This window comes from Asparagus officinalis, chromosome 2 (assembly GCF_001876935.1).
Source record: "Asparagus officinalis chromosome 2, Aspof.V1, whole genome shotgun sequence".
Classification (NCBI taxonomy): Eukaryota; Viridiplantae; Streptophyta; class Magnoliopsida; order Asparagales; family Asparagaceae; genus Asparagus; species Asparagus officinalis.
Genome location: NC_033795.1, coordinates 82,678,605 through 82,699,410, shown reverse-complemented (window position 1 = coordinate 82,699,410; position 20,806 = coordinate 82,678,605). Strand labels below are relative to the sequence as shown.

Here is a 20,806-nt window from a genome sequence, read left to right as displayed (position 1 = left end):
TAATTCATGAGGTCCGTTAGGGTCGTGTCTATTCAGATTAAACTTTGCTATTTGGCTCGCGGTTCCCTCAACTCGCAGAGAGGTAAACAGGGGGCGGGCCCCACTGCTTCAGATTTGAAATTGATAGCTGTTTACTTCCTATCGGAGGAACGGGTGAGATCCGAACGCCAATCGTACCCGCGTTTAAAGCTCGGGTTACAAAAAACCGACTCCCAGCATCCCAAATTTCTTAGCGGGAAACTTCGCCGCCGTCCTCATGGGCCCCACCGCCAAGCTCTTCCGCCGCCACGTCCTCCGCCGGAACCGCCGCCGCCCTCTCTCCCCCGCTCTCGCCATTCAAAACCCTAATCGTCTCCCTCCTCTCCATTCTCCCGTCCTCTTAGGCGGCCATCGACCATCGAGAAACCCAAACCCTAGCAATCTCTCGCCATTCCGATCCTTCTCTTGGATCCCCTGGTCCCGATCCCAGAAACCCGATACAGGATCCGAAACCGCGTCGGAGTTCAGTCCGACCGGCGGATCCGATACCTCACCGGTGAAGGAACCGCCGGAGTTAGGTTTTGGTGGTTCGGAGGTCCTCCAGGGTGACGAGCTAAAGAGCGCTGATACGGGGTCTGGTCTGAGCTGGGTTACTGGATCCGATAGTGGACTCGAGGTGCCCAGCGACTCGAGTCTGGATAGGTCTTGGTATTCCCCGTTTCAGGATTCGTTGATTTGGATGATGGACGGAGTTCATGATCTCACCGGCATCCCATGGTAATTTTTCAAAAAAGACCATCTTGTGGATTGAGAGAATGCAATTCTGATGATATTGAGGTGATTACAGGTGGTTGGTGATCTCTGGGTCGACTTTGGCATTTAGGGCGTGTCTGTTTCCTTGGCTTGTTCTTCAGCTCAAGAAAATGGACAAGTTCGCGGAGTTCATGCCAAAATGTAAGCAACTTCATGTCTGAAAATTTCGGTTTTCATGGCATGGGCGTTTGTTGTTGATAAATGATTCCCTTTGATTACTTGAAACTAATTCGTGCTCCAGGGGATCATATGGGTTCTACACTTCTACTTGATCTTTCTATTCTCACTTATAGTAATGTGCATTCTTATTCTCACGCATGTTCATGTGCATTCCTTATGATTACGGTATTTGACAGTTCTTAAGTCACTTGGTGTGCGAGTTATCATTGTAACTTTGATTTGGGAACGTGGCATTCTAGTACCATGTTTATAAATGGTAATCACAAATATTGGAAATAATATTTTAATTTCATCTCACGAAGTTTGAGATGATTTGGGACTAACACCCCATATTAAGTTTTGATTCTTGAAAGGGCAGTTTAGATTTTTTTTTGGTGTAAGTGTTTGCGGTGAAAGTTGATGTTTTCATTGTTATCGAATCTATTACAACTTTAGTCGTTACAATAAACTCGAATGAAATAAAAAGTTGATCTTTTTATAAGATCTCCTTACACAATGAAAATAAAAAGTTTACAACTTTATCAAACAAACGCATAGATCGTTTATCGGTCTTCTGCTTGCGTGGGATCTTTGCCTATGCCGGGGTTTATCCGTGGACCACCGTCGATCAGATCTGATTGCTGAAAAATTGGGCAGAGCTTCGTCTATCCGCAAAGTGATCGAGAAACCGTAGCTCTTATCTCTGCGAAGCGAGATAATCACTCTTCTTAAGATTACCGCAACGGGATAATCCTAAGGAACGAACCGGGCTGCAGATCTAACTCCTCCTCCACTCTGAAATCTGTGCACTTTAAGTCTTCAATCCGGCAGGGCTTCGCCGAGGCACGAGAATTTCAGATCTCAAAAAATGAGGCTCCGGGGCTTGTATTTATAGGCACGAGACGAATCTGAGTTGGAGACACCCTTGGGTGTCTCAATCAGGGCCGAGACACCCTAGGGTGTCTCGGCTTGGGCCGAGACACTTCGGGTGTCTCAGTTTAGCCTGAGACTCTCGTTATGCCTGTTTGATTGTTTCCGCTGTAAATTCTTCGTTCGAACTCGGATTTGAGTGATTCAAAGTGCGTTGGAAAGCCGACAGAGAGTTCTATAAGCTCTAATGATTAAATCATCCGCGGAATAAATGAGACACGAAGGGTATTTCACCGTTTGTGAATGATACGAGGTTCCCGATCGGTTCATATCTTCATCATTCCGAAGTTCCGTTGTTTCACGTAGTTCGTCGGTTTACTTCAAGCGTTCACCGACATCAACCAAGCTTCTGTGAACCAGATGGTAACGTTCATCGTCATTTCTTAACACTGAGCTGTTCGTGGAGACCTATAGGTAATTTTTGATGCCTACAGATACCCCCTCCAAAGCGTTCCAAACTCGTTTCTTTTATAGAAGAGGCTGAAATACTTTGGATATGATTGGTCCAGCCTTCAGTCGGCGTAAAGGACCTGTAGTTAGCTTCGATTCTTGACTCCTTCGATTTTCAGTCTATTCGATGCTTTGACGAATAGCTGAAATCCTTCCGACGTCGCGTTTATCGTCTGGCCGTCGTCGAAGTCTTAAATCTAAAACTGATGAGTTGAGTTTGGCTCGTGTCATCGAGTTGACTTTGAACTGACTATCTCTGTCATGATATATTGAATAGCATTGACTTTTTGCACGCAACGCGTTGATTGGCGTTAACCTAGGGTTACGCGTTGACAGGCGTTGATCTTAGGGTTTTGAACGTCGTACGTTGACTTTTTGATCGCAACGCGTTGACTGGCGTTGATCTAGGGTTATGCGTTGACCGGCATTGACCCTAGGGTTTCGAACGTCGTACGTTGACTTTTTGATCGCAACGCGTTGACTGGTGTTGACCTAGGGTTACGCGTTGACCGACGTTGACCTAGGGTTTCGGATCGCTTGACGTTGACACAGTTTATACTCGTACGTTTGCTGGAGCATACACAGTTTAAGCTCTTAAGGTATTGGAGCATGGTGATCCCAAATGTCGGAGCTGCACGACCAACTGTTAAAGCTGATTCATCTGCATGTATAGATCTTATCCTGAAGTTGTTGGATGCTCAAGTCACGAGACCAACTAATGGAGCTGGTGCGTCAATGACTCGCATTTATAGAATTTTTGGCAAATCCTCAGCCATCAACGGGTTTGATGGGCCTTTACCGACTACCGTTTGAGTCGGGCTAGCATGCAGATTGTTTAAGTCCGTTCCGCATGTGACGTTAAGCTAAAAGAGTACCGACTACCGTTTGAGTCGGGCTAGTATGTGGATTGTAACGCTGTGCTAAGAGAGTGAGTTCTCTTAGACTTTGTGCTATGATGTTGAATACATAGGCTTCGCCATTGTTACGGGAATAGGCTACCCGGCAACGTGTGTTAGACGCTGACGTATCCCTACTTAGGCTTCAGGATAAAATTTTCCAGACTGGAATTCTGGTGTCTTCTTCAATCGGAGAAAGACTAAACCGGCAACGCGTGTTAGGCGTTGACTTATCCCTACTTAGGATTCAGGATAAAATTCCCCGTGCGTGTGAAACACGGATTTTGGTGTTATTAATAACAACTTGCCACAATATTGAATATGTGAGCTTTTGTTCTTTTTACGGTTAAGCACTAACCGGCAACGCGTATTAGGCGTTGACTTATCCCTTCTTAGGATTCGAGATAAAATTCCCCGTACCTGTGAGGTACGGATTTTTAGGAGTTGAAAAAGTGGTATCTTCTCTTGGGGCAAAGACGAACCCGAAATGGGAGAGGAAGAATTTTATATTCTATCTCCCAATACCGAAGAGGGAGAATTTTATATTCTATCTCCAGTTGGAAAGGAGACTCGAGGTGGGATCTCCACCCCTAGAATCCGAAAAGGTAAAACTAGGAGTGGGATCTCCACTCCGAGAATCGAAAAGATTCGGATAACCCTAACTGTCGGAAGGTTTGATTACCGAACTGAAGATAAATTTCTCATTTATCGAGAGTGAATTGTGATTTTGGTCCTAACTGTAGGAAGGTTTGACCAAGCGGGAGTTTGAGATGACCCTAACTGTAGGAAGGTTTGATCACTCGATTTGAAAGTTGACCTCTCGTTCATTGGAGGAATCAAGAGGGGATTTTGATTTTGGCCCTAACTGTAGGAAGGTTTGACCGAGGGGGATGTTTGAGACGATCCTAACTGTAGGAATGTCTGATCGCTCGATTTGTGGATCTCTCGTTCATTGGAGGAATCAAGAGGAGATTTTGGTTGTGGTTCTAACTGTAGGAAGGTTTGACCAAGTGGGAGTGAGAGTACAAATTATAATGGGAGTGTTGACTTGTACAAGTCACTCAGAGGGGGTTCCTGGTGTTAAGTAATAAATACTTAACGCGGAGGGGTTTAACGATTGTCAATGATCAGGATATTAAAATACTAAGTATTATGTCCAGACTCTAACAATGGGAGTGTTGAGTGCACAGACGTAACGAGTGTTTGAGTGGATTCAACCGAAGGAATTTTGGTGGTCCCACCGTCAATTAGTCTGATCGGTGGGGGATTTTGTGGTGAAAGACTGTGAGTTTTCAAACATCAATGGGGATTTTGTGAGGAAAGATTGATCTAATGAAGTGATCGAATCTCGTCTCAACAAAAGAGTGTTTGGAAATCACGGTGGGTTTAGTGTTTATCACTTTATTTGTAATGATCGGGTTATCCCTAAGAAAATTACATATAGTATTCTTCCGGGAACTTCCCGTTACATGAATCATCCACCCCCAGCTTCTTCGTGAAACTGGGTTTATCATTGCATTCGGTTACATGATCGGGTTATCCTTAAGAATATTACATATAAAAATTCTTCAGGAACTTCCCGTCAACGGTAGGAAATAGTTTAGACTCATATACCAATTGGAGTATCAGGGAGCAGTTTAACCTCTTATACCGGTCGGAGGGTTAAGAAGCAGTTTATACTCTTATACTTGTCGGAGTGTTTGAGAAGCAGTTTATACTCGTATACTCTTCGGAGTGTTACCGTTCTCGTTTGGCTTATCCCAGCGTTATGACGCCGGCTTCAACCAAGGTCTAAATGCTATTTTTTAAAGTAAAGCAAGCCTTGGTGGGATGAAGGACCCTCCTGTGGTACGCGCAGTACTTCGGATCCGTAGTATTGTCAGCTTCCTCCTGATTTGTGATGGGTGGCAGCTTGATCTTGTTATTTTCAAGAAGGGTCTCGAAGATGGCTGGAACGTCTTCGTCTTTGATTGAGTACTCTTTTTGAAGCCTCGAATCCGAAGTCTTCTGCTGTCTTCGGGGCTGCTGTTGTGACGTCTGATTAACGTCAACAACTGTTGTAGGTGCTTTCCCTTCATCATGGGAAACGAGATTCGGATTCAGAGGGTAAGTCATCGGTTGGCTTCTTTCTACCTTCCTCCTTCTGAGGAAGCGTTCGGCCTGCTCGCCGCGCACCTTTAACTCTTTTCAGGTACTGAGCGGCTCTACTCCCATAACGTTCAAGATATTAATGGACAAGTTGTTATGACAGGTTTGCAAGACGAATTCCTCCGTGACGGGATCCTTGCAGTTCATTGCCTGATTGCGGAATCGTTTGATGAAGGTATCCACCGACTCTCCGTCTTTTTGTTTCTCATCGAAGAGTGTCCTGATCGACACTTCAGCGTCATCATCGAAGAAATGAGTGAGGAACATGCTCTCCAGGTCCTCCCAACTGTTGATGATTCCGGGCTTGAGACAGCGGTACCAATCGAAAGCAGGCCCGCGAAGGATGCCAACGAATGACCGAACCATCAAGGCTTCATTACCGGAGATCATACCCAAATGGGACTTGAAGTAGGTTGAACTTCGCCGGATACGGGATCGAATCCCACTCTTTTGGGTAAGGACACGGAATGTCGGTCTTCTTTACCTCTTGAGCAGACATTAAAGCGTTAATTTTGCTCTCGAGGTCCTTCATCTTTTTGTCCTTATCTATATCCTGTTTTGGACAATTCCTGAGAGGAATAACGGGGCCACCCCCAGCATTGTCATCTTTGGTGGGACCACCCCCAGTATTATTATCCTTAGTGGGATCACTCCCAGCGTTGTGTTCATCCACATCTGAATCGCTACCTGCTTGGTTAGCAGTGCTGCGATGGTTGGACTCACCTAGCTGATTCGACAAAGCTCGAATTTGTTGGTCGTGCATTTGTCTCATCTCCTGCATAGCCATTTTCATCTCAATCTTGAATGCCTCTTTCTGCTTGGCTAGAGCATCCTCAATGATTTTGGCTATTTGCTCGGGATTGTCCCGGACTGGATACCGTATTATCAGAAGCGATTGCCGAGTTAGCATCCGATGCTTCATCATCCGAGGATAACCCTCTCTGCATTCTCTGATAATCCCTTTGTCTAATAGTTCCTGATCGTAACCGGGTTAGACGATGCGATACAAGCGGATCAGAGCTAGAAGGTTGAATCGATTTTTCCTTGTCAACCATATTGATGGTAACCTTTGGGGGTTCATCACCTTGAACGACCGATCGTTTCTTACGGAGACGCTTTTGATTGGACTTAGCCTTTTCGTTGGAGATCCTCTCAAATATCGAGACCCTCTGCGGAGCGGTCTTGGGGCAGCTACATGCTGATAATACTGCCCTGATAATTTTGATACACGGACAGTGAGAGTCCGTTTTTCGGGTACTTCTCTTTCGAGATTTATTCGTACCCCCAGCCCGATAGTACAACTCATCGACGTTGCGGTCAGAGCAACCTATCGGCTGTTTACATAAATTCTCAGGTATAACGCATTCTTCTGTTTGACGCGTTTTCCTCTGAGTAAACATCGCCTTGTTGGCGTCTACAGGAGTCACACGCTTGGAATCACACCTTTGTGAGGATGAAACCTTAACGAGCTCCTGATTTTCTGCGCGCACCTCCGAGCGGGCCGTTGTAGAAATTAATTTGTTAGGAGGTCGCGTACGACCCCCAGTCCGGATGTTGGCTCGAAGCTCCTTTAACGGTCTCAAACTTTCCTTAACAGACGCTTTTCCTTGATCCTCGGGTAGAGAACCGATGCGATCCTTCAATGGGACTCTAGCTTTGGGGAGATCCACGTTGTCATAGAGCTTCACCGGAAGTGCGGGAGCAGGGTCTGGAGTTGACGAAGGCCGGAGAGCAACGTCGCCTGCTTTTGCCTTAGGCGCTGATTTGGCTTTTGGCACCCAAACTTGTTTGGATCTCGGCGATCTCTTAACTGCCTCTTCCTTTTGCATTTCCTATGCTTTTCGCATAAGGGTCCGGGCATGCGTAAGCAAGGCGCGGCGCTTCTGGATTCGCTCCTCGAGAGTAGAGCGGGTTCTTTTAACATGAACCCATTCGTTAATTGGAGATCGAGAGGAGGATTCCGATGCTGGTCGTGGCGACAGATTAGCCACTTGGCGTTTTCTGAGTTCCAGATCTGTTTGGTAATGGAGTCCATCCATCTGATCCAAAGCCTTGGCGAATTGGCGCGCGAGGCGTTGTCGTTTCCTTTGACGTGCTCTCTTTGATAGAGTTGGCGCGCCTTCAGCAGTCGACTCCTTAATCGTGAAGGAGTTCAGATCTGCAGATCTGGTCTCATTGGATGCCGGCGGACCGTTGCAAGGTACGACTGTAGCATCGGCTACAGGGAGATCGATTTCTTGGTTCTTTAGTTCTGGAGACCGACGGATCTCCTGGGTCTATTACAACTTTAGTCGTTACAATAAACTCGAATGAAATAAAAAGTTGATCTTTTTATAAGATCTCCTTACACAATGAAAATAAAAAGTTTACAACTTTATCAAACAAACGCAGAGATCGTTTATCGGTCTTCTGCTTGCGTGGATCTTTGCCTATGCCGGGGTTTATCCGTGGACCACTGTCGATCAGATCTGATTGCTGAAAAATTAGGCAGAGCTTCGTCTATCCGCAAAGGGATCGAGAAACCGTAGCTCTTATCTCTGCGAAGCGAGATAATCACTCTTCTTAAGATTACCGCAACGGGATAATCCTAAGGAACGAACCGGGCTGCAGATCTAACTCCTCCTCCACTCTGAAATCTGTGCACTTTAAGTCTTCAATCCGGCAGGGCTTCGCCGAGGCACGAGAATTCCAGATCTCAAAAAATGAGGCTCCGGGGCTTGTATTTATAGGCACGGGACGAATCTGAGTTGGAGACACCCTTGGGTGTCTCAATCAGGGCCGAGACACCCAAGGGTGTCTCGGCCTTGACCGAGACACTTCGGGTGTCTCAGTTTAGCCTGAGACTCTCGTTATGCCTGTTTGATTGTTTCCGCTGTAAATTCTTCGCCCGAACTCGGATTTGAGTGATTTAAAGTGCGTTGGAAAGCCGACGGGGAGTTCTATAAGCTCCAATGATTAAATCATCCGCGGAATAAATGAGATACGAATGGTATTTCACCGTTTGTGAACGATACGATGTTCCCGATCGGTTCATATCTTCATCATTCCGAAGTTCCGTTGTTTCACGTAGTTCGTCGGTTTACTTCAAGCGTTCACCGACATCAACCAAGCTTCTGTGAACCAGATGGTGACGTTCATCGTCATTTCTTAACACTGAGCTGTTCGTGGAGACCTATGACGTTCATCGTCATTTCTTAACACTGAGCTGTTCGTGGAGACCTATAGGCAATTTTCGATGCCTACAGTAAGTACTGTTAACTCTAATCCAAGTAAGACCTAGGTGGTAAATGCTAACTGCAAATGCTTTGAGGATATCATGACGTCTCAATTTCCAATTCTGAGATGACTTAGGACTAACATGTTATGAGCATTCCCTGAGGGTTTTGAGTCTCTTTTAGTTTGCTTGGTGGAACCGGAACTGTAGAAAGTTGACAGATATCTATTATTCTTTTACCATCTTCTCTATTGCTGTATTGCCTACTTCTTTTTGGTGAATACCACCATGATAACATCATCAACACTGGGCGATGATCATCTGTAGAAAGTTGATGGATATATATTCTTCTTTTACCATCTTCTCTATTGCTCTATTGCCTACTTTTTGGTGAATGCCACCAATATAACATCATCAGGATGGTAGATGATCCCTAATGCTCCTGAGGTCTAATTTTTGGGATATTGCTATTAGGTATTCGTATACTGTTTAAATAAGTCATATTGACTCATATAATGCATAGCCAATTGCAGGGATAGTTAGTGTACATGTTTCAACAATGTATTACACTTTGCAGAACAACTGTTATTGCATCTCATAATGTTACTAGTTTAGTGCAATAGAGGTAGAGCTGGTTTTGGCTTTTATTCACATATGGTTGATGATGATTCTGATTTATCTGGTATGAGCTCTTGCCTACTTTATTCGTGATGCAGAATATTGGAATAATAATATAACTTTAATCCTAAATAAAGGAAATTTCGATTAAGTATTGTTATTTCATCTTTACCTTTCTTGTTCATTGGAAAATGTTTTTTTGGTTTGACATGTATGTTCTTAAGTGCCTCCTCCACTGCCACCACCTCTATCAGGAAGAAGCTACCGAGAACAATATTCACTCTTCCAAAAACGAAGACGAGAACTTGGTTGCCCGTCATATTTGTGGAGTTTTGCATTCTTTACCGTCCAGGTAAGTTAATTTGTTAGTAGCATTTTTTACTGACGGTTAGTTGCAACTGATGAACTGAATTCTTTGCACATTATGATTAAGTCCAAAATTCAGTTCTTCTCTAATAATGAAACCCAAACCACAGCAACTCGAACATACGGTGACACCAGTATTGTTGTTTTCTATAGAGGGCTCTCTAGAACTGGAACATATGGTCATCCTGGATGATTCTGAGACTGTCACTCTGGATGTGATGGGCTCTCTTTATTTCTTAATGAGGTTATATCTGTCAGAGCTATTTACAATATTTTTCTAGTATTGCTTTCGTTGCTCCTGCTGCTAAAGTTCCACCATGATCTATTGGTCAATCGATCTTCAGCTTATCAACAAAAGGAAGTTGCTAAGCTGCTGTGCTATATTATCACCCAGAATATAGCTTCATATTTAATGGAGAATACTAACGGACACTGCCATGTTTTGCCATCACATCATTGTTTTGTTTTTGTGTGACTGTATACATTTTTGACAAAAATCTCTTCCCTTGTACTTTGACATGCATCTTTTTTTTTGACTCATTTAATATTTGACGTGTCTGAAAATTGCTTAGTGATTTCATCTCGTTACAAATCTATTTCAATTTCAATAATGGAATAATTTTGAAAATTGCATTCTTTCTTAACATTAAGACAACTTTATTAGCTTTTTTAGTGATGTTGCTTTTGTGTTATCTTATTGTTTTTCAGTTTCCATGCTTTTTGTTAGGGATGACTAGCATTCGGAGGATGTGCCTGGACCATCACCCAGGGTTAGATAGTGTAAGTGCGTACGTAGTTTCAGCACCTCAAATTTTGTACATAGTTTCAGTACATGCATATATTTTCCATACCATGAGCCTCAATTCAACTTGAATTTAATACACTCCTTTCTAATGTATGCTGTAACTTGTCAGGAAAAAAGCTGCATATCTTGTTTCGATCAGACACTTAGCATCGACTTGGGAATGCTTAACCTTTTGTTTTAATTGCTTTATGGAGATCTTTTTGTTCTTTTCAAATCTTGCCACTTTGTTCTCATGCTTTTTTTGGTTAATGATAATGAACTCAATACTACATATGGATAGTCAGAATTTAGCTTCAGCTTTGTGAACTCAATCAATCTAGTGACTGTCTGGTGATTGTATCTTCTGTTGTGTTTGACTGAAAAGAGCCTTCTGCTTTGTCAACCATCTACCCTATTTATTGTCTGTGTTTAGGGTCCTAAACAATAATTGGACCCCCAAAACCAGTCTTAATACATAAAGGAAAGGTTTCAGAGGAAATGAACAAATTGGATAGTCACTACTATTTTGGTTATGATTTAATCCAACTGACGCATAAAAATGCATTCTTTGGTTAGGGGCTGTTTGGTTAGCGGGATTATGCAAGAATTACACCCAAAAGGTGGGGGCCTACGTCTGAGTTTGTCAGGTAATCAAATCCCCAACAGGCAAAAGGTGTTTGGTTCTCCAATTTTAGATTTGAATTTAGGCTTGACGTGACAGGTCTACATCGGATTTTTCAGTTGTCAGTAATCGCTGCTGATAGCTACGATCTTGGTTGGATTTTATGAAAAGTGGGCCCCACGTTATTTAACAATTACCAAATAATTGTAAAAAGCGTCAAAAGTATAGAAAAAATCTATTTAATTATTGATTAGACTTGTACAACACTATCCAATTCTAACACTATTCCTACGAACAAACAAGCAATTTTAAAATTCTTTAATCAAAACTAATTTTTCAATCCACTATCCTATAAAACAAACATGAAATTAAAATTTTGAATAATTGAAGATTTCTAAAATCTTTGACATTGTCATAAATCCAAAATACAAATCCTACATCGAAGCAGTGCTTTAATTATTTATTGTTTCAGGAATCCAATTCTCCTATTGAATTGTTATCACTCAACAATTGTCACGACCCTAATTTTCAAACCTAGAAGGGATATTAGAGTGGGATTGAATCTGTGAAAAGTCCTCTAAAAATCTACATTCATCAAAAGACCACCAAAATAATCTCATCATTGAATTAAAACCAACAACAAATATTCTCTATAATCCAAAAGTCAATATTTATCCAATTAATTTGAGATAACAAATATTCCTCAACTTGAAATAAAACTCATCCTAAAGGGGAAAATATCATTATTACAACACTTTCAAATACCAATTAAACATCAAAGACTTTATTTAACCTTGACCTAGAAGAAAATAACAATCTACAAATTTTTATTCATTGCTTCCCTCAAAGAATTTGAAAATCATCAATTCCACCTAATCCTGAGTCTCTGAAAAGAATGAATACAAAATAATTTTACAACTCAATAAATGGATAAATTTATACATTAAACACTAGTTTGCAAAAACTAGAATACTTTGACTTGATAAGCAAAATATTAAAATAATAAAAAAATCATCAATGAGCTTACAAACTTAATACAATATCTTTAAAATAAAATTTTTATGAGATGGAGAATAAGTAGGTCACATCTCATTGAGGTACTCTAGTTGACTCGGTAAACCCCACAATTATTAAGTCCGTGGTTCCGAAAATGGTGAGACCCAAATTTGACTCTTAGCGCTAAAATAAAAACCTCATAGAGGCACATTGAGCCCTGTTAAGATGACTTACTTATCTCCGACATATACTGATATATTGACTTCAGATGCATATACTCTAAGAAAAATGAACAAAGTTCATATAACCAAATACTTTATAAAGAATTACCAAAGGCCAACCAATAGTGAAATTAAACAATCACATATGCATCTCAACTTACTTCTATATGAAAAGACATGATTGTCAACAAAGAAATAAACATACACTTATACCAAACTATCCATGTGCATCAGGTCCAATCAACAAAAATATGCGAATAAATCACACAAAAAGACAAACCATCGGGAACAAATTCGCATATACTCAACATAATTTTTACGAAAAATACGCAGCGCAAAATGCATAAATTCACCACTTACCACAAATGCGAAAGACAATCGAAATACCACTCAATGCCTCTTCGAAGTCACTTGAAACCCCTAAAGAATAAACATTAAGAACCATCAATATCTAACATCCCATGATCATACACTTACTAAGAATAAATAATTAATATCTTAAACTACACTAAACTTTGACTCACCTTTGTATCAGTGTTATAAATGTCGGATTTAGGGGCTAACTGACACGATATGAAGTTTTTCAATGCATATTACGTTTTCAGGGTTCATGTCGGACATATCGAGGGACATGTCGGATATGTCGGGCGAATATGTCGGGGGGGCAATGTTGGGTATGTTGACCGATTTTTCAGTTTGAAAAATTATCTAATTTTTTTTATTTTTTGGTTATGTTTATCTAATCAGGTTTGAGTTTAAATTCTTGATTGTCTTAATATTACTTCTAAAACAAAAACCGATAAGTTAAGGGAAATGGAGAAAAAGACCGAAGCAATTTTTGTCTCTCATCCTCTCTCTCCTTCGACATCTCATCGGTCTCTTCTTCAAGCTATTCATTCGACATCAATATCGGGCGATCTTCTGTCTTCTTAACCGCCAATATTGAAGTCCTCTTTTCTCACCTCTTTCCTTCAATATCAACTCCAAGCATCATAAATTATTTAGTTTTTTATATGTTTAGATAAGATAATTTATTAAGTATGTTTATATTTTTTTTTATGATATTTATATTACACATATGCACACCATCTGATATGACAATCCGATATTTTTTTAATGTCCCCCGACATATCCCAGATTTCCACTTTCCGACATGAATTTTAGCCGTTCGACATGGACCCGACATCCGACATTTAAATGCTTGCTTTCTAATACTTGATGACTGTTCTCTTTTGTTTATACTCATATCTCTTATATCAGGTTTACAAAAGCTTAAAGATCTCATTGACATTGACTATTTAGTTGCTTATTTAATAAATATTACATTTATTTGATGGATCCCTATAATTTCTTCTCCTTCCACACCATGCATTGTTGCTTATGTCATGTGATTGTTTCAACTACAATTTGCATCCACTTGTTCTAATATAGTTTTAGATCATAGCTCAAGGGCGCAACCAAAACTATTATTAACTATCATTATACAGAAAACAAACATATACTCTGTTGATGGATAAGGTATTTACCCAATTGAAGCGGAAAAGGTTGCCAAGATCCCGAGAGAAGAACGCTCAAGAGCATAGAGGTGAAAACGAAATAGTTGGAGTGATCACTTTTTCCGATTTTGATAAACTCTAATAAAATAAGCTTATCTTTTGCCGGTTCTTCCTTCTCTCTTTGATTTTCTCTTTTTGCTTTCTTCTAGCTGCGGCTTATGAAAGAATGATGTTTAGGGTTTCATTCCTTTCCTTTATTAGCGTTTCCATTTACCTTAAACCCCTTAACAAATTTCCATTTGCACCAAGCCCCTTAACCAACATCAATTTCCAATAACCCCCAACATAATTATATTAGATAACTTTCTTATTGCATAAAGGTCCTTTGTAATCTAATATTCATAATTAATATAACTATACAAATAGTTTGTATAATTACTAAAGAAATTGTAAAATATAATACTTATAATCAAGTGAAAATTCGGGATATTACATCAATGGTCTGGGTTTTAATGATAGTGCCTTATATTATGGATATATAGCCAATCGCTATCTACTAGCATGTTCTGTTTAGAACCTTGGGCTTTGTTTCCTTAAGATTCCCTGCGTGAGGTGCAGAAGGTGACTGTTTCTAACGGCCATACACTTCAACAAAGTAAATATTCCTTATATCTTCTTTAAAGAATTTGATGTTATTGAAATTTGTTATTGATCTACATCATGTTTAAGTGTCGTGCTACTTCTGTAAGGCTATCATTTTATGTAATATAATGTTTTCTGATCAATGTCTTTCTCCCACTAGAAGGTAGAGTTTTCACACAGCATAGTTAGAAAAAGAAGGTGTAAGGAAAGGGTAAAACCAATTGGAATTTTTTTTTTGTTAAAATGATACGGTGGGAATACACTTTTCATTCCGGGACAATGGGAAACCGAAAAGTTGTTTATACGCTGGCATTAGTTACCAGATTCCCTTCAAATGGTGATGGTAAAGATATTGCAAGTAGTTTGTTCATAAATTAAAACATAACACATGAGATTGGGACAGGTATACTGATGCAATCTCTAATCTGTCTACACTACGTATTATTGTCAAGACATGGATCAACTTGTGTCCTGCAATTGATTGCAATATGTTAAGAAATAAAATATTCCGGCCCATAAGCTATTAGGCATCTTGTCCCAAAGATTATCATTGTGTCCATTTGTGGAAAGATGTTTAAGCCTAAGGGTACATGGGACATTCTGCAGCAAATAATGTCAAGGATCTAGACTTATATGCATGTTTGAATATTGTAGGCTCGGAAAGGCCTTTCTAAACCTAAGTAATGCAAGGCAGATTGAATATAACCTAATTTGACGGCTTATCAAATTTTGGGATTTGATAATCTGTATATCTTCTTTTGTTACAGGAGCAATAAAGCTCAAAGTAACTCCTCCGGATTTTAATCCATCAATCTCTGAGAAGAAATGAACAAGGACCACAATTAGAAGCGTAAAATATAGAAAATTTATTGGGAATTGGATTTGCTGTGGTAAGTACCACTGATAATCAACAGGACTACAGTACTGCTTATAAAATGCAAAATTAACATAAATGATTTGAAATTGATAATTAGTAGTGGAGAAGTATGACAGTAATTCTGCTCATAAAATGCGAACTTACATTTTCAAGTATAAATCATGTGGCAAATCTTCATGTTATAGTTTAACAATTTTCCAGATTGCAGAATTTATGTTGTTAACTTATGAATTTAACCTATATTGTGTCGACGTTTTCTGTTTGCATTTATTGTTTTTTCCTGGTACTCATGTTTGGGAGCTTCACCTTTCCACTTTACAGTTTCTCTCATTTTCTCTATCCTCTCCACTTATTTGCACATCAAGTTGCTATGTTTCTACTTTCTACAGGGTGGCACTCTGTGGTTCCAAGATCTGACTGCTTTTCCTCAAGGTCTTCTGAGTCCTACTTTCCCTCTCTTGATTGCAGGTCTGCATTATGTCAATGTTCAGGTATTTGGGCATTTCACTCTTTTATTGCTCTATACTTTTACATATTACTTTACATATTACACATTCGTAAAAATTGAGTCTAAAAATTTAAAATATTCTAAATTATTTTGGCACACGGAATGCTGGAATGTGTTTCTGTCCTATATTATATTAACTTTCATTTGCGCCAGCAATACTTGGTACATTTCTATTTCCAGATTTATCTGTTTAATAAGTTGAAGGGCTGAACTTGTTTGTATCAAGCATATAACTCCTTTACTTTCAGTCCCATTTAAACTTTAGGTAAACATTGAGTAGGTACCATGGATCATGACAAAGAATACAGAATAAATAGTTTTTTTTCCATAAAGTTGGATTTAAGGCCAAACAACAAATTTGTGCCCGCATGCATGCGCACGTGTGTTTCTCTTTTCTCCTTTGTTGGCTTCGTATTTAGTCCTTGTGTTTATTACGATGGGCTTGACAGCTGGTCTCTTAAGTGACTTTTTGGGATTTTAGATGATATGTGCTTATGATACTTCCTAAATATTTGTGACATGTCAAAGGTTCTCTCTTCTCCTTAGTGTGTGTTGTGTGTGTGTGTGGGGTTCTCTCTTCTCCTTTGTTGGCTTCTTATTTAGTCCTTGTGTTGATTTTATTACGATGGGCTTGAAAGCTGATCTCTTAAACTGACTTTTTAGGATCTTTGATCATATTTGCTTATGATACTTCCTAAATATTTGTGACATGTCAAAGATTTAACTTGTAATGTGCACTTTATCACACCAATAGAATTATCAATGCTGTAACAGCATTTAGTCTGCAACTGATATTGCACTTTGGTATGAATTCACCCTGAAACACATTTGGTATAATTCATTAGATTATGGATTAGGATATACATGAATGCAATCTACTTAAAGAAAAATAATAAGAATTCTAAGGAACATGATATTTTGCTTTAAGATGTCTGATATCTTGCTGAACATTCTCTATGCACCATGCTGCATTAAATAAAATATGAATGCTATAGAGAATCATTCTTATCAGAGTCAATAATGATCCAAAGAGACGAGAAAGGTTTCAAGTTTTGGAGTTTATAGGTGTCTACATGATTAATTATACATGTGGACATATACATTGCATAAGATCATGGTATATGTGTGAACATTATTTTCTCCATCTTTATTTTCTCAGCGTGTAATCATTTTCTCCCGTAACTTTATGATTTTTTACTCTTTTGTTTTACATTGCAGATGGATAACGAATAGGGAAACTTACAATGCATTTCTTTTTCTTTAGATTTCTTTTCAAAATATTAAAGCTGCGGCGTTGCCCGGAATTCTTGGCTTATTGGCGAAGGTGAGTTACTCCCTTTATCATTACATTTATTCATGATGTTTTTCTTGGAAATGTTACTGTTAGCGGATGAACTGTTATTGTATTAAACTAGCAAAATCATCTACTAATATGTACATTACTTTGAGATTTCTGATGGGGAAGGTTTACAAGGTTACATTAAATTTTGAGCAATGGTATTCAATTTCTTTGACAGTATTACAAGTTATATCTGGACATCCTGGCTATCCCATTATGTGTTATTGGATTTTATATTCCCCAGGTATGTTGTTTATTCATCTCAAACAACATTTTCCATATCATTTTTTTCCTTATCAATTGTGTTCAGTTTTAACTAGTCGAGGTGCATATGTCCATAGATGCGATATTGCCTATCAGGAACGTACGCTATGCCATTTGAGATACTGTTTCTGAAGATAAACATATTTGACAACCAACTCTCTGTTTCTGGATTAAACTCTCTCAATTTTGAGACTCAATGGCACAAAATCGAAGTGTCAAATTTAACTACAAGCGAGGGAGGAAATTTTAAAATTCCCTGCTGAGAAATTAAGAGTGTATATTTCATTAAGATTCACCAAGACCATTAAACTTATGTAGGAAGGCTACCAGATTATAGCTTTGGCTTTAGTTGACTTCTGTACTTGCTGAGGTAGTTTATTTATTATAGTTAACAAATGTCCTTAGCACAATATTTCTTACTTTTCCAGGGAAGCCTAATCTACTGGGCAACTAACAATTCGTTCACCCTTATTCAGGTGAGTCTCATCTCTCTTACTAGATTTTTTACCTTCTGGCACCCAAAATGCAGTGAAGGGACAGTTAAAATGCTTATATGTGCAACTCACCATACATATTTGTCAGGATGTTGTCATGTATCTATCTAAAACCCGATATCCTGATGTTGAGTACATATCTACTTAATTTTGTTTCGTGTGGTTTTGTCACATTACTGCCGTAGTTAAAAAAATAAAAACTTTTGCGAGAGAGATTCCAATAATTATCTCCATTTATCATTGCATCTTTTTCTTTTAGCATATCCAACGACGGCAATATTCTTGATACCTTTTCTCACTATACTAAGCAACAAATCCTGCAGCAATTATCTCTAAAAAATCCATACATTCGCAATAAGTTGGGATTGGCCCCTGAAAGAATCCTAAAGAAAAGGATACCAGCCAAAGATGTTATGCTTGAGAATGGCAATATTTTGGAGCACGTTGTTCCTGCAGAAAGCAATATTTTGCAGCGCGATATTCCAGCAGAAACTGTGTCTCCTGAGAAGTTGCTTGATGTAAGTATTTCATTGTTTATGTATCAATTTTGTGCTTGTACCACGACCTTACCTTCTCATGTTTAGAAATTTTTTGTAGGTCTCTCTTGAATATTTAGCTGCAGGCCATCAAGATAAAGCTCTTCCTTTATTAAGGTGACAAACCGCTATCAGTCCTTATGTAGAGCCATTTCGTATCTGTTTTCGCTTTCTGATCTGGATTGACTGCACAAGAACAAAAACCTAACAAGGTCTTTGGAGCAGGATAGCAATCGAGAAAGACCCTGAGCTGGTAAGAGCTTTGGTTGCCATGGGACAGATTCTGTGCTCTAGAAAGTCATTTGAAGAAGCAGCTGAATGTTTTGAACGTGCAATTTCAAAGGTTCGTATACTTTTCACTAAAGCATAAAGAAAAGCAAACTGGGAGTTTTTTTTACTCACTTAAAATTTATCACGAGTTCCAATGTCTCAACTCCTGTGGGTATACAGATTCAACTTGAGGAAGAGAATACTCTGCTGGTTCTTGCAACTTTTGGTGCTGGTGTTTCACGTATATGGCAGGTAAATCAACAAGGTCAATTGATCAAATACAATGTGTAAACTTTGTGCTGTAGTATATAAACATAATGTAATGAGTGTTATTGGAGTACAATTATTCACATGACTTCCTTTTTGCCATAAAGAAGACAAGGGGCGGATCAATTAACAGTCTAGGAGTGCAGTTACACCCCTAGACATGTATATATTTGCATGAAAATTCAAGTAAAATCGCCAAACAAAAGAACTTTAAAAATTGCACCCAAAGCCGAAGAAATTTAAAATCACTGGATTAATTAGTAACAATTCAAATTGTAAAGTAATTAAAATTCCAATAAACAGTGTACTAAGGGCATTCTCAGTACATTATATAGTTTTATTATATTATGTTTTATTTTTAGGTAAATAGTCACTTGTTGTCCGCCACCCCAAGGAAAAAAATTTCTAGATCCGCCAACTGAAGGTGACACAATTTACATGTTAAGTCCTCATAACATGATGACATTACCGTTTGACTGCAGCTATTAATACCCAGCTTTATAGTGATGTCATGCTTTCCATTTTCTCTGGTGAATCTTGGATTAGTTTGATCAAATTGTATCTAACTTTTTTAAGTCAAATTATTCTTTTCTTGTTTCATTCAGCCAGTAAGAAGTTAGAGTTCCTGCATAAATTTATCGATCGAGAAATATTGCAACAGTTATTATATATAGATTAACAAACTGCATTTAAGCAGGGAAGGAAACCAGAGGGGATAGAGCACTTGAAAAGAATTGCTGATCTGAAGGTTCCAGATGCTCCTATGGACAAAGCAATGTACTACAAAGGTTTGGTGATGCTAGGAAGGTGAGACTAGTTTCAAAGTCTTTGGGAATCGTTTTTTCTTTCTGATATTGGTCCCTTGAATATTTAATTTTTTGAAATTAGTCCATCAAATCACTAAAATTGCTAGTCACTCAAATTTTATTAGTTGTTTCAAATGGAGCTCTCTTTTAGTTGTCCGTCTAATCGCTAACTCAAGTTGAAGCAGTTAAACACAGACAAGGAATTACTTGTCTACCATAAATTAGTTCTCCTAAAAAAAACCCTAGAAGTGTAAAGAAATGGGTTTAAAGAAACAAGGTTGGGCAAGTTTGGAAAATCTGTTCTGGGGTTCAAACATTTAAAGAAATATTTTTGGGTTGTGGAATAACTAAAACAGAGGGGTATAACAAAGAGTTAAATTATATGGAATTTATTTCCCCCAAATCAAAAGATATCTTACTACGGGGACTAATTTGAAATAACTAATAAGATTTGAGGGAGTATATAGCAATTCCCATGACATGAGGGCTAATTTCTAAAAATTAAATATTTAAGGGGCCAATATCGAAAGAAGCTCTTTAATATTTGTCAAATTCTCTGTACTAGATAGTTAGCAATCTGAACTGGGTTAATTTATTCCTCAGCACCCTTTTCGGAGATGGTGAGAAGTTGGAAGCTGCCAAATACTTGAAAATAGCAGCAACTTATGATCCTGGTGTTAATGCATACCTTAAAGAATGTGAAGAGGGATAAGAAAAAAGAGTACAATTCATCTACTTCTGCCGTTGAGAGGTTTTATTTATACCTGGAAGGACAGCTTGTGATGGAAAATTTTGAGTTCAATCGGTGTGCATAAGATGTTTTCTCTGATCGAACCTTCAGTTTTGTTTCACTTGCATTTATGATCATTGATAGAAAAATTGTATGATAATTATTTAAGAGAGATGTTGTCGCTTGCTGTAATAATGCACACAGGCCTTTGAAGTTTGGAGGTCTATTTTCTGTACTGTACTAATAAAAATGTACGAAAAAGCGTATGAAAAAAACGTACAATGACAATTTTGGAGAGATCATGCATATTGATAGCTCGTCGCAAGGTTGTGATAGTTCTTACGTGATTATTCGCATAAAGCACCAGATAGTTATTGCTTC

At 38.9% G+C, this 20,806-nt stretch overlaps 1 protein-coding gene across 2 annotated transcripts; it reads left to right on the top strand.

The window, feature by feature from the left end:
* On the top strand, window positions 175-20,731 carry LOC109831880 (ALBINO3-like protein 3, mitochondrial). 2 transcript variants are annotated; one of them, XM_020399347.1, is made up of 14 exons: window positions 175-756; window positions 827-933; window positions 9,432-9,559; window positions 10,282-10,353; window positions 15,601-15,702; window positions 16,984-17,043; window positions 17,237-17,302; window positions 17,751-17,798; window positions 18,140-18,334; window positions 18,414-18,469; window positions 18,578-18,695; window positions 18,803-18,874; window positions 19,587-19,696; window positions 20,299-20,731. In XM_020399347.1, exons 1-14 carry the CDS (start codon window positions 257-259, stop codon window positions 20,405-20,407), a joined length of 1,743 nt encoding a protein of 580 aa, XP_020254936.1. In that variant the 5' UTR covers window positions 175-256; the 3' UTR covers window positions 20,408-20,731. The 2 variants fall into 2 exon arrangements, with proteins under 2 accessions (XP_020254936.1, XP_020254937.1); XM_020399348.1 differs by lacking the exons at window positions 175-756; window positions 827-933 and having other exon boundaries at window positions 9,458-9,559; window positions 10,301-10,353.